This window comes from Diceros bicornis, chromosome 6 (assembly GCF_020826845.1).
Source record: "Diceros bicornis minor isolate mBicDic1 chromosome 6, mDicBic1.mat.cur, whole genome shotgun sequence".
Lineage (NCBI taxonomy): Eukaryota > Metazoa > Chordata > Mammalia > Perissodactyla > Rhinocerotidae > Diceros > Diceros bicornis.
In genome coordinates, this window is record NC_080745.1 from 69895847 (window position 1) to 69911462 (window position 15616).

Sequence of the window (15616 nt, forward strand, 5' to 3'; positions counted from 1 at the left end):
TTCTTGCCCCACCTCTCACCTGCTGTACACATGTCTGCTCCAGCTGCTTCAGCTCGCTCGTTGTTCATTTCAGTTGCCCTCCTGGCTCATGTAAGATTTTGAATTTGTGATTCCTGATATAGATTCTACATCCACAATTTCATATCTATGTTGTTTTCTTGCAGTTCTTTTTTAAATTTTAAAAATACAAAGAATAATGCCACAAGAACCTAGAATTAATAAATATTAATATGTTATCACTTTGGCTTCAGATTTTTAAAATAACTATGCAGGGCATTCCAAGTAGAGCAGGTCTTCCTCATATTGCCCATTTTCAGACTCTTTCCCCTTAATCCCTGCACAGATGAGTGACTGCCGTGAATTTGATGTATATCCTTCTAGTACATGTGGTGATACATTTAGTACATATTTAATTATCCTTAGGAATATATGTGGTATTGCTTTATGTGTTTTAAAATATATAACTTACCTAAATGCTACCATTCCCCTACATGCTTCTGTCACTCAATATTATCCATCTTGGGGCATATCCATCTGGTCCAGACACTTTTAATGCTATATGGCATTCTGTCATGATATGAATATGCACAATTTATTTCTCCATTCTCCTATCAGTGGACATTTAGGTTGTTTCTAGTTTTGCACTATTATAAACAGTATTGTCTTGTCTTTGTACATGCTTCCAAATGCACACATAGAAATTCTCCGAGCTACATACCTATAAGTAGAATTGCTGGGTCATGGTGAGTTGACATTGTCACCTTTATTTTTACACTGTTTTCTAATTGTTTTATATATTGCTCATTTCTGCAGTTAGAGTGTGAGATCTTTTTTAGTCAGTAAGATTCATGAGGTTTGCAACTGTCTTATTGTTCATCCTCCACAGCCCTGAACGTGGAGGCTTGTATGTAACGGGTGCTTAGCAGACACATGGCGAGTGAATAATACTATTGGACTAAACTGCAACTATTTAAAGGCAGGGGCTGAATTTTATGCTTTTTCTAAGTCTTTTCATCTTTTGGTTCAGGATTTGGCACAAAGTAGGAGACTGAGGAATAGAATGACATAGGAAAACAGTGTCCCACCTTCCCTTCCTCTCTTACAGCTCTTTTAATGCCCATATATTTCCTCCTCTCTCAAATCTCGTCTTGAACATCCATTTCTCCCTTTTTGTTTCCATCTCTTAGGTTATCCTTCATCACCCAACTCCTGAAGCATCTTTCAGCGGTTCACGGCCTACAATTTCTAACCCACTGTTATGCACTTTAAACTCTCAAACCCATTAAAGGAGCTTATTAGGTTTTGAGAAAAGAATCAAAGTTGTTTGGACATAGAATGATTTCTTCAAATTCATTTGAAAAATCAACCTTTTCTCTTTTGCCTCTTCAGTTCCAATGCCTTTTAGTCTCTTTCTCAATCTTCCCTCTGCCCCCCTCCTCTCCCAGTACTTATTTTCAAGCCTTTTAACCCCTGCCTCTTTCCACCGTCTCATCGTCATTGTATTGTGTAACTACACAGGCAGGATTCCTTGCTGTTGATCCCCTGCCTATTTCTATTAAGGTCTAGTTTGTTTCACTTTTGCTCAGCGCAATTCCCCTGTCGCCACTGACCTCCTTTACCACTAATCCCATCTGCACCCTAATGGGAAAACAATCAGGTGGCATGGACGCTCACCAATAGCCAAGGATGTGGCCTGAATTTCTGGAGACCGGCAACTGCTGGCCGCTGATGGCTGCCCTTCCCCACTGCTCTGTCTGCTTTGATTTGAAATCGGTCCTCAGCAGCTTTCTCCATGGAAGCAAAGAAGAGGGCTTAGGGAGGCAGGAGGCGAGAGGAGGCAGGGGGCCTAGGCCTTTCAGAGAGAACTGGGCTCTTATAGGAAGATTTAATAAAGGACTCAGGAGTCCATACGTATTGCATTACAAGAACATTTGTTATTTCTTTATTCAACAATATGTACTGAGAGCCACTGCAAGGTAAGCACTGTTCTAAGAGTTCTAGGAGCTGGGCTAGGACATAAACAAGATAGTCAAAGTCTCTGCTGATGGGAAGTTTATGTTCCAAATCCTCTTCCACACTCTATGGAAGAAAGATCAGTTTTGAATGAGGTTTATTTCAGCTCTAGTGTTCATGGAATCTGTTCTATAATCCAATTCTGAGCTTTTGATGGTGGTGGCGGTTGTGTGTGAAAGAGAGAGGGAGAGAGAGAAGATATTACCATAAACCTCAGGGGACCTCTAACTTCCAAAGATTTTAACCCTGACTGTGGTTTTTGACTATTGCTTATCTCCTCATCTGAGAAAGAACAAAAGTGTTAATGAATGAAAAGGAACATCAGAATATTACAAGTGGTTACCTCTAGTGGGGTATTTATTTTCTCATCTCTAGATTTTTATAGTTTTAAAATATTTTATAATGGGAATGCATTCTTTTTATAATGAGAAAAGGGAAATCATGTATCAAAATGTACAGATGAAAAAAAGTATCTCCCAGATAGTGAAAGAGAGGGGCTTCATTTAAGTATATGTGGGTGATTGTGTAGGTCACACCTACTCTACCTTTGAGGTTGTGACCTAAGGAAAGGGAGAGTCTTAACTACCCATCACTGTTTCCCAGTACTAACTAATGCTCTGAGTAAATTAATCCTGAATGCTTTCAAATAAACAGGCACTGGAACCCAATCAAAGACAAGAATGGAAAATAGACAAATCCCACTTGTAAAATAAAAATTCAGGAAATTGCTAGATAGTGGCTTCTGATGAAGCAGTGCTCTAAATAATTTCTTCAAGGTCATCTGGTTAATTTTTGCTGCATTTTTAAGTTATTATGTATTTTAAAAATTAATGAAAGATTTAATTATAGCAGGGTTGCCTGTGACCTTTTGTGAAATGACTTCATCATAAATCTGCAGGCATTTCAGAACTGTTTTCCAGGTTTCTAATAATTTGCTCTCAAATTAATGACATCCAGCCAGTGAAAGGAGTCGAGGCTGGGTAAAAGGATTGAGTTGGGATTTGTGGTTTCCTAGCAATGGCTAATTCTGAGTCCTGTACGGAGGTGGCAGAGAAGATGGTGTGTGACTCACCGGAATCCACAGCAAGTTTAACTGTTTACTTAGAGGAATGAGAAATAAATCCAGTGTGTCATAGGGGAAATTGCATGTAGCCAGATTGGGTCATTGCAGAGCAGTTGATTTGGGGCACATTTATCTACATGTCATTGTGGAGGCAACACTTGGACCAATGAGAGAATTCTTCTTCTTCCTTGTCACTCACAGGGGTTCTTCCTCATTCATAAATTAAAGATCTATTTCTGCCCTCCAGCTTGCTGGTCATCAGTGAAGCCCAACTTAGACTCCATCACCCATATGGGTGACCTTCACCTGTCCTAGGGACTCAGCGAGAACAGCTAAGCTGTCTCTGGAGGGTAGCAGGCTCATTTCCCCAGAGACCAGGATACATCATTGTCTACGTCATTCTGAGGATTCGTTTGATCCAATAGAGTGAAGGCAAAGACTGTGCAAAGGAATGCCACATCTTAGCACATCAAAGAAAATCCTCTCTCTTAGAAGAAACTAGTAGCACACCTCTGTAGTTCCAGAGTGGCAGGCCATAGTTTGGAAGACCCAGAGCACCCTTTACATACAGGAACCTTGGAGAAAAGCCAGCAAAATCTGGAAAGTGGGTGTAGGCTGAAGCCTTCCCTGGTTAACTGAAGCCCTGAATGTGATCACTTCTCTGCTGTACATTCCTCCAGCAATTGTTCATGACGCTACTGTCATATATGGCACACCATGACTCAACATGCAAAGGTTTCCCATGAAGGGCAGTCAGTGTGGGAGAAAGAGTTGGGTTTCAGGAGACTAGGTTCTAGTTCTTTGTGTTCTTGAGTAGGCCACTACCTTACCTGGGCCTTGGTTTCCCTAGTTGGCATATGAAGGGATTAGACCAAAAGTTCATCCATAAGGACCCTTGCAGCACTAAGACTTTATAATTCCGTTTGTTCTTTTTCATGCCCCAGAGACTCCCAACTAGAGGCCAAGCCAATAAATATTGTCATAGTTCAGGTTCAAGTCTGCAATTCCCCACATATTAGACGCTTTAGACTTTGAGACAAATAGGGCCGTAACTGAAGCTCTCTAGATGCATCTTCCCTGCAGATTTCTCTCTTCTTCCTTCCTCCAACTGTGATTTCAGTTTTATATATTTCATGGTGTTTCTTCCTTTTGTGCAGACAGCCTAGTATGAGCTAGAGCTAACATCTCCCCCATACCCATACCTCAGAGCCAAATTGTGCAGTAAAATGATTGCTAATGAATCATGAAACACTTGAAAAGGGGTATGAATCTTGCTGAAAGCACAGTGCTGAGAATTGTGTTAAAACATTAGCAGCAACTGCCTAAGTTGGACTCCTTGCTCCAGGACCTACTTCCTGTGTGACCTTGTTGGACGAGTTATTTAACTTCTTTGAGCATCAGTTACCCCATCTGTTAAATGGGAATAATAAATGAAATGAGATAATCCATGCAAAGTGGTTAGCATACTTTAAGTATTCAATAAATTCTCACTAATATTGGTATTTCTAATTACTACTGTTGTTATTTGATTGACCTCTACTAGAGTATCTACCATATGCAAAGTCTTGTAGTAGAGACCAGGAGGATATAAAAGCATAAGGCACACTATCTGCCCATAAAATTCTCAGGCATCTGACAAAAGACATAAAGTATCATAATTAAGTACTATTACATAAAAATATTAATCATAGTTTTAAATTATTCATTCCTTAATTTATTCTAAACATTATAAGCACAACACATTTAAACCTCAAAACTCTCTTAGGTGCTGTTGTTATCCTCATTTTGCACATGAGGAAGTTGAAGTCTAACTAGTATGTGTAAGGAAATTTCCATAGTTCCAGGATCGGGGCTCACGTCTTAGCCTGTCTGATGCAAACACCTTTGTGTTTAACCACTTCATTCTACTGGCTCTCAGACAGTAAATACATGACAAGCACTTACAATGTGTACAGCGTAGCTTATGTAAGTTTCAAACTTCCAAGAGTTTAAAATCTAACAAGGAGCGTAAGACACTTATGTACATATTCTATGAATTTTGATGCTTGTTGAAAGTGCTAATGGTAATACTCAAGATATAGAAAAAATACTATAAAAATTCAGAGGAAAGAGATATTTTTTTCTTCCTAGAAGGAAAGGAATTGAGGAGGAGGAAAGATCATGGAGGGCATAATAGAAAAGTTAGTATTTGAATTGAAACTAAAAAGAATAATTCATCAAGAAGATAGAATAATCTCAAAACCTGTATAGTGTTATGATTGCATAATGCAAAAGCCTACAAAACTCAAGGAGAAATGGAAGGTTTGCAATATCATAGGGGAATATTTTAATAAACTTCGTGTGGAAACCAATAGACCAAGCAGTCAAATGTTAGTATGATTTGGGATATGAATAACACTATTAGAAAGCTTGATTTAAAAGACCTTTGTATAATTCTCCACTCAACAAATAGATAATACATTTTTAAACATTTAATATTTTTTTTAAAAAAATTGATCATACACTGGGCTACATAGACAGTCTGGACTACTTCCAAAGAGCTGATATCATTGAGATCATGTTCTCTCTAAACATTACAATTAGATCAAAATTTTTAAATAAAATGATGATGAGGAAAATAAATAAAGAAAAAAAAATTCATGTGGTTAGGAGTAGTTTTGTTTCTTAAAGAGGAAATCAAAATGGTCACTATGAAATATTTAGATTTGAAAAGCTTTCCTTCCCCTTTCTCTCCCCTCCCAAGAATTACTGCCTATTATTTGACTTGAGGCTTGCAGAATGGGTAGGAGTGGGATAAGATAAGATTCAGGGAAAGGCCATCCCAAGCGGAAGAAAGCAGGCACTAGGAAATCATGCGTCTTTTAGTGGAACAAAATGGAATTCTGTTTAAGCACAAAAACAATGGGGAGTAGCACGAGATAATGCTGCAGGAGACCAATGCAGGGAAGTCCTTGAGTCAAATTCAAAGATCTTAGAATGATATTCATGACTAAATCGTGTCAAAGCTCAAGGACAAGAGTAGGTACCTTGGGAGTTTTCTACACAGAGGTTGAAGTTGAAGAAATGAATAGGATTGCCAAGGTCAATAGGGGACAGAGGGACAGAAAAGAAGAAAGCTTAAGTTACGACAGTCAGAGATGGGAAGAGGAAGAGGAGGGAGAGAGGTACTTAGAGGAGTAATAGGAGAATATGGTGTTATTGAAGCAAAGGGCTAGAGAAACTGAGGGAAGGCCCCTGCCTCTGTGGCAGATCACCCTCTGCTCACACAGAAAGTCAAAAGTTTACAAGAGGGAGAGACCACGTAGACTTGGAAGACCTAAGGAATGCTTCTAAGAGGAGGTGGCATTGAAGCAGAGGCTTGAGATGGCACTCGGGCAGGCAGACAATGAGGGAGGATGTTTCTGGGAAAGAGCATGGAAAAATCAAGGTGTGGAATCAGGAAAGTCTGTGCATGTGTGTGCGTGTGTGCGTGTGTGCACACATGCACCCACACCTGGGACTCTGCTAAATATTCCACGGCTATTCTCATCAGCACATGTGTGTATACACACATGTGTGCAAGTGTTTATGTAGAGCAGGCATTTGTAGACAGGGAAATAAAGAAGTTTGGCTGGAACAAAGAGGAAAACGAAGAAAAGTTTGGAAAAGAATGTGAGGTCCAGATTTGGGATGGAATGATAGTTCTAAGAATGTGGCCCCTATTCGATAACCATAGTTCTGAGAAGGCATGTAGTATCATTGGAATAATTCTTTAACAGAACTGTCTGGAAGCAAGTGGTGGATAGATTTCATAAAGACCTATATATGGTGTAAATAAGTGAAAGTAGTGAGGAGGCAAGAGGTACTGAGAGCCCGGATTACAGTCTTCAGTAGGAGGAAATGAAGCCAGTAAATGTTTTGGCCTCACATGAATACCGACTTGAATCCTAGCTCGATATTGATCACGAGCGTGGCCCTCAAGCCTCAGTTTCCTCTCCTAAAAGGGCTGTACTTATGATTCTCAGGGGATTGTGTGGAGCATTCAGAATGATAATAGCCATGGAACATTGAGGAGAGTTCCTGGCCCGTGATAAGCCTGGTAGCTGTCAACGGTAACCATTATTATTATCAGGGAATGGGAATGGGGTTCAAATGGAGTTGGTGAATGTGAGAGATTTTGTAGAGGAGTAATGAAAAGGACTGAGTGTCAGTCTGGAGGTTAACAGAGAGGACAAAGTTGATGACTGAGTCTCTGTTGATGCAGAGGTTTCTAGCCTGATGGCTGAGAATTCAGTTGAGGCAATAACAGAAAGTGGAAAGTCAGGAAGGAACTGACAGAGTTGGCTTTGGCCTTGTTCTGTTTCTTAAGATTTTCTTCAGGCAGATAAAAATGGGAGAGTTGGTGCTTAGAAGAGCTCAAGAGGCAGATGCTGGAGTCACTGACAAAGATAAGGAAAGGGGGATATCCTGGGGCAGGTTGATGGCAACACAATATTATCCTGGTTGAGTTGGATCAAATGTTTCCTCAAAAGTCAGTCTGCAGTGAAGTCCTCCTTGTGGAACTCCCCAAGCACTGTTTGTTCTTTCTTTTGCACATTTCTAGTGGCTTCCTAGTAATGAATCCTCGTCCCTTTCCTCTCTGAAAGATTGTAGTCAACCACTCTTTCCTTGAAATTCCTCTCAGCTTTTATAATTATTTATAAAAATTGGAGTAATTGGAAGTTGAGAAAAGAACCAAGTTACTATGCAAGGGAGAATCAAGTGACCCAGAGTTGCTCTCCTGTAAAGAGGAAAACACCTTTACAGAGCCTGCTCCTCTAATTGCATTTAGTGTGGCATTGTTTCCACCAAAATTATAGCAATTATATACCAAGCTCTTCTTTGAAATCATTTAATTAATGAGTAGCTAACCCGCTGTGTGTATGGAATTCTAATGAAGCGTTTTATTTTTGTGAAGCACCTTCCTCCCTCAAATTAATCACTTTCCTCCCCACAAGGCTTACTCAGGTCTGGATGGTGGATTAGAGAAGGTGTGTTAGTTAGGGTCCCAGCAAATCATGATTGCTTGTGGAAATCCTAGCACAGTCCAGAATAACAAGGGCCAAGCAGCTGCTGCTGTTTTTCCCCTGAGATTGTTTTTGTCCTTCTAAACCCCAAAGAACATATAACTCAGCTATGTTCTTTGGCCCAGACATAAGGGCAGATAAAGCTATTACCCCAATTTTGGAAGAAGTGAATGATTTTGATAGATTAATCCATTAATCAACTCAGAACTATTTATTGAGCATCTGTTATATGAAAGAAGTGCCCATAGAAACAAAGATGAATGCCTCTGATAGATACATCTTTTGTGTATTGGGTCCCCAGGAGATAGATAGCTTGTACACATGGAGGTAGACATAGAGATTGAGATTGAAATAAACTTGGAAATTGGCTCGAAAGGGCCACATTCTGTCCAGACTATTTCTGCATCACAGTCTTTGAGTATATGTGTCACTGATTAAAAATCATCTTCCGTAAGGAAGCTGAAGGCTTGAGAGATGAAGTGATTTGGTCAAGGTCACCTAGCTAATTTAGTGACAGACAAGGACTAGGAAAAGATAAGCCTTCTAATTCCTTGCCTAGTGCTCTCGCCCCCATACCCAGACTACGTGTATCTTAGAAATTAAACAACAGCACAAGAGCACAGGAGGATGCTCTGTGACCAGAGTCAAGTTAGCACTAGAGGAGTTTAAAAAAAGACACAGATGGTCTCTTAGGTTTGTAGAGCCCAGGAAGAAGGTGAATCTTGAATGGAGTCAAAAACTCGCATGAAAAAATCCAGACACCAACGTAAAAAGAAAAAGAAAAGCAGAAGTAATAAATTTTAACTGATTTTTCTTGAAAATCCATAAAGTGAGAAATGGCTTAGAGAATTCATTTATTTTGTTCTGTGGTCAGGAGCAACTTCTTCAGGGGAACTAAAGGGTAGGCTACCTGTTTCCAAACAGTCATCTGCATTTATGTATGAGATATCTACTTTCTCCAAAGCTCTGTAGAAGATGTCACCAAAAAAAGACAAGGAAAGACCCTGAATTTGAGGTTAGCATGTACCTTGAAAAAGGAATTTTGAGCCAAACCTCTTGAAAGCTCTTGATGAGCAGGGCCTTGGATGACAGTCTATGGGGGTTCTAGCAGTAAGAATGATGGTGATGGTAATGAACATTTATTGTCCATTGAGATTTTCAAGATTCTCACACACATTATCATGCATGGTAGGGTTTTGATTATGTTGGTGAAAATATACTTTGAGTTAAGAAGGGGGGCTAGGAATGCTTTTCTGAAGAAGGAGGTCAAATAGTTTATCTTGGTAATTGCAAGGAAGGATTAAAAGCAATCCAAATCACAGTAGCTTTGGCTGTGCTTAAGAATTAGCTTCTTTTTTGGGGGCCGGCCCCGTGGCGTAGCAGTTAAGTGCGCGCACTCCGCTGCTGGTGGCCCGGTTCGGATGCCGGGCGCGCGCCGACACACCACTTGTCAGATCATGCTGTGGCGGTGTCCCACATAAAGTGGAGGATGAGGCCACTCATCCTTAGCAAAAAGAGGCATGGATGTAGTTCAGGGCCAGTCTTCCTCAGCAAAAAGAGGAGAATTGGCATGGATGTTAGCTCAGGGCTGATCTTCCTCAAACACACATGCAAAAAAGAATTAGCTTCTTTTTGCCAAAAACTTGAAAATAAAACCACCTTCTAGAATTGCCTTGTTCCATTGGTACTCGGTAATCAATTAGCCATTCTTCGTCAAGCAACTACTCTTGAAAGGCTCTATGAGGTGCAAAGAAGTACAAGAATTCCCAGCAAACGGAGCTTTCTAATTGGTTGACACAAATTCGACTAAATGTACAAGAAAATTAATAAATTCTGGATAAGTGGTCTAGAGCAGTGTTTCTCAGAGAGTGGTCCTAGGATCAGTAATAGCAACGTCACTTGGGGACTTATTAGAAATGCAAATAATCAGGCACCCAAAGCATACTAATCAGACAGTCTGGGGATGGGACGATCTATGCTTAATAAGCTATCTAGGTGATTCTGATGCAGACAGTGGAGAGCCTCTGGTCTTGAGATAACAGGACTATTTGAACTTAAGAGGAAAGAGAGTTCAGTGTTGCCAGAACAGTCACAGAAGATTTCCTTTACAGATGTTCCATATCTTTGGTTCCTCCATCCCACCCATCTCTTGAGTTTTTGTATTCAATTGATAAATGAACTACTTTGTTCCGCCAAAAAATACCACAGTGGGACAAGCATGCTGCACCTACTTTATTGGTGATAGGCTCCCTAACTTTAGAGGAATATTTCCAGCAGATAAAAAACTTTTATCTGGAAAATTGACTTTTTATTATTATTAATTAGAACCAGTCTGGGTTTTCTCTTTTTCTAATTCAGGATCAAGTGGACCTTGTCAGTGTTTATCACCTCAAAGTAATGGATATGGTTTCTGATGATGGTCACCCTGATTTCTCTGCTGGGTTCTCATTTCCACAGATCCTGTTATGAATTTTAACATCTGTTCCAAAAGTTGTTACGAAAAAGGCTGAGAAATGCTTAAATTTAAATTAATCTTTATTTCCTGTTGAGTTTGCTGTGTTTCTGTCGTTTCCTCAACTTCCATGAGCTTTAATCAGAAGAGCAATGAATGGATGCAATATTGAACAAAATTAGGGAAGCAAGATCGATGCAAAAGAGAGACCCTGTGTCAGTCACTTACATCCTACAGGAGGGGGCCCACGATGAACTTTTTTTTTTCCAAGACCTGAGAATAGGTGGAAAGATAGGGAGTACATTAATGTCTGAAAGTTGCTGAGTGGTTTTACCCCACTGATCTTAGTGGGGTCCAATGAGAAAATGAGCAAAGCTTATAATCCTAACATTAAAGGTTTAAAATTTTGCATCTGACATTGGAAAGTGACCAAGTGGGAGAGCAGACTAGCACCCTCCCAAGTGAAAATATTAGTGTATCAATTTACAGTTTGGGGAAAGACTTGAGAAACTGGTGTAAGGAAATATGGGATAGAAGCCAAAGAAATATAGATGAAAGGAATGCACCTGTCAAGATTGCAGGAGAGAAGAATCTGAATTAGTTCACAAGTCCTGACTGAGCGCCTGTCTTTGTGTCCAGTCCTGAAATGAGCATTCTGAGATCAGGAACAGACATCCCAAAGAGTTGGGAAGACCAACAACATGGACATCCTTAGATGCTCAGGGTCAATTAGGCTCTGCACCTGGATGATGCTTGCATCTTCTCAACATCACCTGGGAAATGATTAAGCCTGATCTTGAAGTTTTATGCTAAGTAACTCTTGAGTATTCCTCTCCCCCAGGGGCAAGTTTGTGTGTTAGAAAGATCTCTCACATTTTGTAAACATTCACACTTTTATTTTTTATTTTTTATACTCAAGAGAACTCTCTAGAGTGCCCACTTATTGCTCTTCCCTCCCAAGCACCTTCCTATCATCTCCAGGTTAACAAGCCAGAGTTCTTACACCACTTCTTGGATAGATAGATAGAGACGAAAAGTGCTCTTGAATCATATTGCCATCTGTCTTAGTTTCCTGTGGCTGCTGTCACAAATTATCACAAGTCGAGTGGCTTAAAAGAACAAAAATTTATTCTCGCATAGTTCTGGAGGCCAGAGTCCAAGATCAAAGTGGCAGCGGGGCTGCGCTCCCGCTGGGGCACTAGGGGAGAATTTGTCCTGTGCTTATTCCGTCTTCTGGTGGTTCCAGGTGTTCCTTGTGTAGCTTGTGGTTGCATAACTCCAGTCTTTGCCTCTGTCTTCACATGGCCTTCTCCTCTCTGCGTGTCTGTCTTATTCGTGTCTCTTATAAGGATACTTGTCATTGGATTTAGGACCCCCCTTGACAATCCAGGATGATTTCATCTTGAGATCTGTAACATACTTCTGAAAAGACCCCTTTTCTATGTAAGATCACATTCACCAGTTACAGGGAATAGAACATGGTCATCTCTCTTTAGGGAGCCACCATTCAACCCAGTACAGCATCTTAATCCCTCTCTTTTTCAATGGTCCTTAAACTTTGGAAATTGTGAACCCCTTGGAAAATCTGATAGAATATATATAATTTCTCCTTAGATACATAGACATGTGCCAATAAACACGTATTTTTATTTAAAATTTCAGAAGATTCAAACTCCACTACCACCACGAAAGCCCACAGATGTACTCTAGATTGAGACACTTAGTTTATCTTGTTTTTGAATTATATCCTAAACTAGATACAATTTTACTTTGTGATCTGGTTAATGTAGAATAAACTAGGATATTGCCTCTTCTGTTCTAGATAATATACAAAATTCTATTAATGCATTCAGATCACCTTAAATATTTTTGGTCTCTCTGAAGTGTTCCTTTGTCTTATTCACATTGTGTATGAAAACTCTTAAGCTGCCACCACTATTATTATCATTATTATTATTATTTAACCTGAGCTACACCAAACCCCGTTTATCTTATCCAATACTTATGTAGTTGCCAGGGGGAGAACCTGACATTTCTCCCTGTTACTTCACGTGGTTTTAAAGTCAGGCTATCTCTTCAGTCTGTCAAGACCTTTTTGGGTCCTGATTCTGCCATCAAACACATTGACTCTTTCTTCCAGCTTTGTGTCATCAGAAAACGCGATTTCCAATGATGGCCATTATTTTCATGTCTTCAAGTCATTAATAAAAATGATCAACAAGAAAGAGCAGACAGTAGAACCTTGCAGCTGACTACTCATACCCTCCCTCTTGGTTGATTTTAATGTCTTAATTAGGTGCTGTTTGGCCACATAATTTTACTAGCATCTGGCTCATATTTTTTCATATTTTCTTCAAGACTGCTATGGCAGAGCCTTTCAGATGCCTTGCTGATATCCAGGTAAATCATGTGCCTCATATTTCCCTCTTTTCTCTGCCTAGTAGTCTTTTCATAGAAAGAAATGGGATTAATCTGACATGATGTACATTGTGATCCATGAAATAACTGTAAACTATTTGGAGTAGGCCGAAGTGTTCAGTTTAGCATCGCTAAAATCCTGCTACACAGAGTATTACAATCAAGGGAGACTTACCAGAGGAAATGGCATTCGAATGTGGGAGGATGTAGATAAGCTGGATAGAGATGGAAGAAACTATTTATCAAGGTCTTCTCCCATTGTTTTTTCATTTTTCTTTTTAATCATGATACCCTTTCAACTTAACTCGGTTCAAACAAGTAGAAATTTTTGATGAGAGATAACTGTTTTACTAATGATTTAAAATGGACTGACTCATGACCTTCCCATGAAAAGAATCAGAACTAAAAGGTGGAACTACCTTAGTGGAGACCTGGCATGGATGCATTGGATTTGGAGACCACTGACTATAGCAACAATGCAAGAGAACAGAGAGAACCCAGGGGAGAGATACTTAAGTTCACTCTGGTCCACACAGTATGGTCCACATAACCCAGCATATTCTAGACCCATGGCTTCTACTACTCAGTGCTAAGCTAAGACTCATACAAAGACCATATAGTTTAACAAAAGGAGAGATCTCCCTCAAAGTCTGTTTAATCTCCTTTTAGACAAGGCTCTAAAAAGTTTTATTTAACTTTTAACCAATAAAACACTAAATGTTGTTTCCTGGGGTGTATTTTAAATTGTATAATCTATAAAACAATCCTATTTCTTTCTCCATTTCACAATTTTAGTCAGCTCCCACCCCTCCCAAAGTGTCCTCACCTTTCAGATAGCAGAAGCAAATGTCCCTGGAGGAGAGTTCGTCGCTTAGACATCACCAAAAGAATATCTGAACTTGGGGAGAGGAGAATCCTGGGCTGGGAGCATGATTAAGTCTTGCTGAAATGGAAGCCATCCAATTCCTTGAAAGACTTCAGTATGGTTAGGTTCTCAGCACAATTGGTCTCTCCTTTACATCACTATGATAAATGTCTTGCATTGTAATTACAAGACATGCCACCTGAGTGGAGTATGGATGATCGGTCTTTTTTTCTATTTTTCTAGAAATGATTGATCATTCATATTTATAGGGCTATCAACTGCTGGGCTTTGAAAAGGTCAGTATTGATTATCTAAGTCACACAGATGGTATGCTTCTTTGCTATACATAAATATGAGTTCCTTTTATGAGACTACTGTGATTTTTTAGGGAATGGGGAAGGAGGGTGGTATTCAGGTGAATTAAGCAATGGGAATTTCAACTAAAACACACTTAGATTCAGTTGGAATTTTGGAATTGGCAGGGTCATACTTTAGACTAGCTAACCCCCCACCCCCCGCAACATACACACATACAATTTACTTTACAGATGAAGAAACTGAGTCCTTGTCAGTGGACTCAGTAAATATACCAGTGCTTGCTTGAAGGGGAAGCAAGAAGGCTATATGTGAAAATATGAGCAACAATTCTGTCTGGGTGGAGGATTTTGGACTATTGGATGAATTTTTTCCTTTTCCATACCTTTCTATATTTAAAATACTTCCTATAAAGCACATTATTATTTTTGCAATTAAAAAAATGGTTGGTTTTAAACTCAATGTGAATACCATGCCACTTGGCTGGAGTTGTGTGGGCAGTGGACTTTCTCTTCAATGGCCTGGAAAGACCTAACTTTAGAAGAACCAGTAAAGTCCAGGCTGCAATTCAGTCCTCTCTCTCTCCAGTATTTGTACATTAGTGACTGACTATGGGTCTTTCTCTGCTTGTCTTTCCCATTCTTCCTCTAAACACTTAGAGTTTTTGGCCACTTCAGCCTCCGTTCTGAATGGCAGCTGGTGAAAGTGGACTACAAATCTATCTTCAGCCGGCTCTGCACCAAGGAGGACTATCAGACCTGGCACCTGCTCAATCAGGTACACCACAGGGTCAGGGAGTACTGGCTTCTAGGAAGAGGAGCTACTGTAAGCCCTGTTTGGTCTCCCTATTTGGAGGAGGAAGGTAGGGGCCATCTGAGGATAATAGTGGGTTTGAGGGGAAGAGTTGGAGCCCACACACCCTGGTCCAGCTGAAGCAGATAGTATTTTGGAATGCCATTTTGCACCCTGGGATCCTGATCTACTCATTGAGGTCACTGAGCAGCCTGGGGGAGAGGTGACAGTGATTACTTGAGGTTTTAGCTCTATCTATGGAGAAATAACCCCAGACAGCTAGGAAACCCTCCAATGGTTTGATCGTCACACCTTCCAGTGGGGGGAGTAAGGGCATTTCTCAGGCCAGCCTGAAGTAAGGTCCCCAAGAGCATTGGAAACAGGACCACTGAGAAAGGATGAGGAGTGGGAATGAGGGAAGTTAGCAATGGCAGATATATATTGCTACACAACATAGGCTTCTGTGTTCTTCAGAACTGTTGGGTCCTTGTAATCTGAACCAACTTCTCCTCTTTTCACCCTTGACTGGGAATAAAGACTTGGGCATGGTCATTTATCATAGAGAGAAAACTTTTAGGGTCAACTTCAATTTTACTCTGAAGGTGACATGAAAAATATGACATAAGTGTGTTCTTTTCCACTAGAATTTCTGC

General features: G+C 40.1%; 1 protein-coding gene across 1 annotated transcript in view; it reads left to right on the forward strand.

Moving 5' to 3' along the window:
- SORCS3 (sortilin related VPS10 domain containing receptor 3) overlaps positions 1-15616 on the forward strand; it is a 405148-nt gene that overhangs the window by 342450 nt on the left and 47082 nt on the right. Inside the window, exon 15 of the mRNA XM_058544381.1 lies at positions 14831-14948. Coding sequence (XP_058400364.1) covers positions 14831-14948 — 118 coding nt within the window. The remainder of the gene's footprint in view (positions 1-14830; positions 14949-15616) is intronic.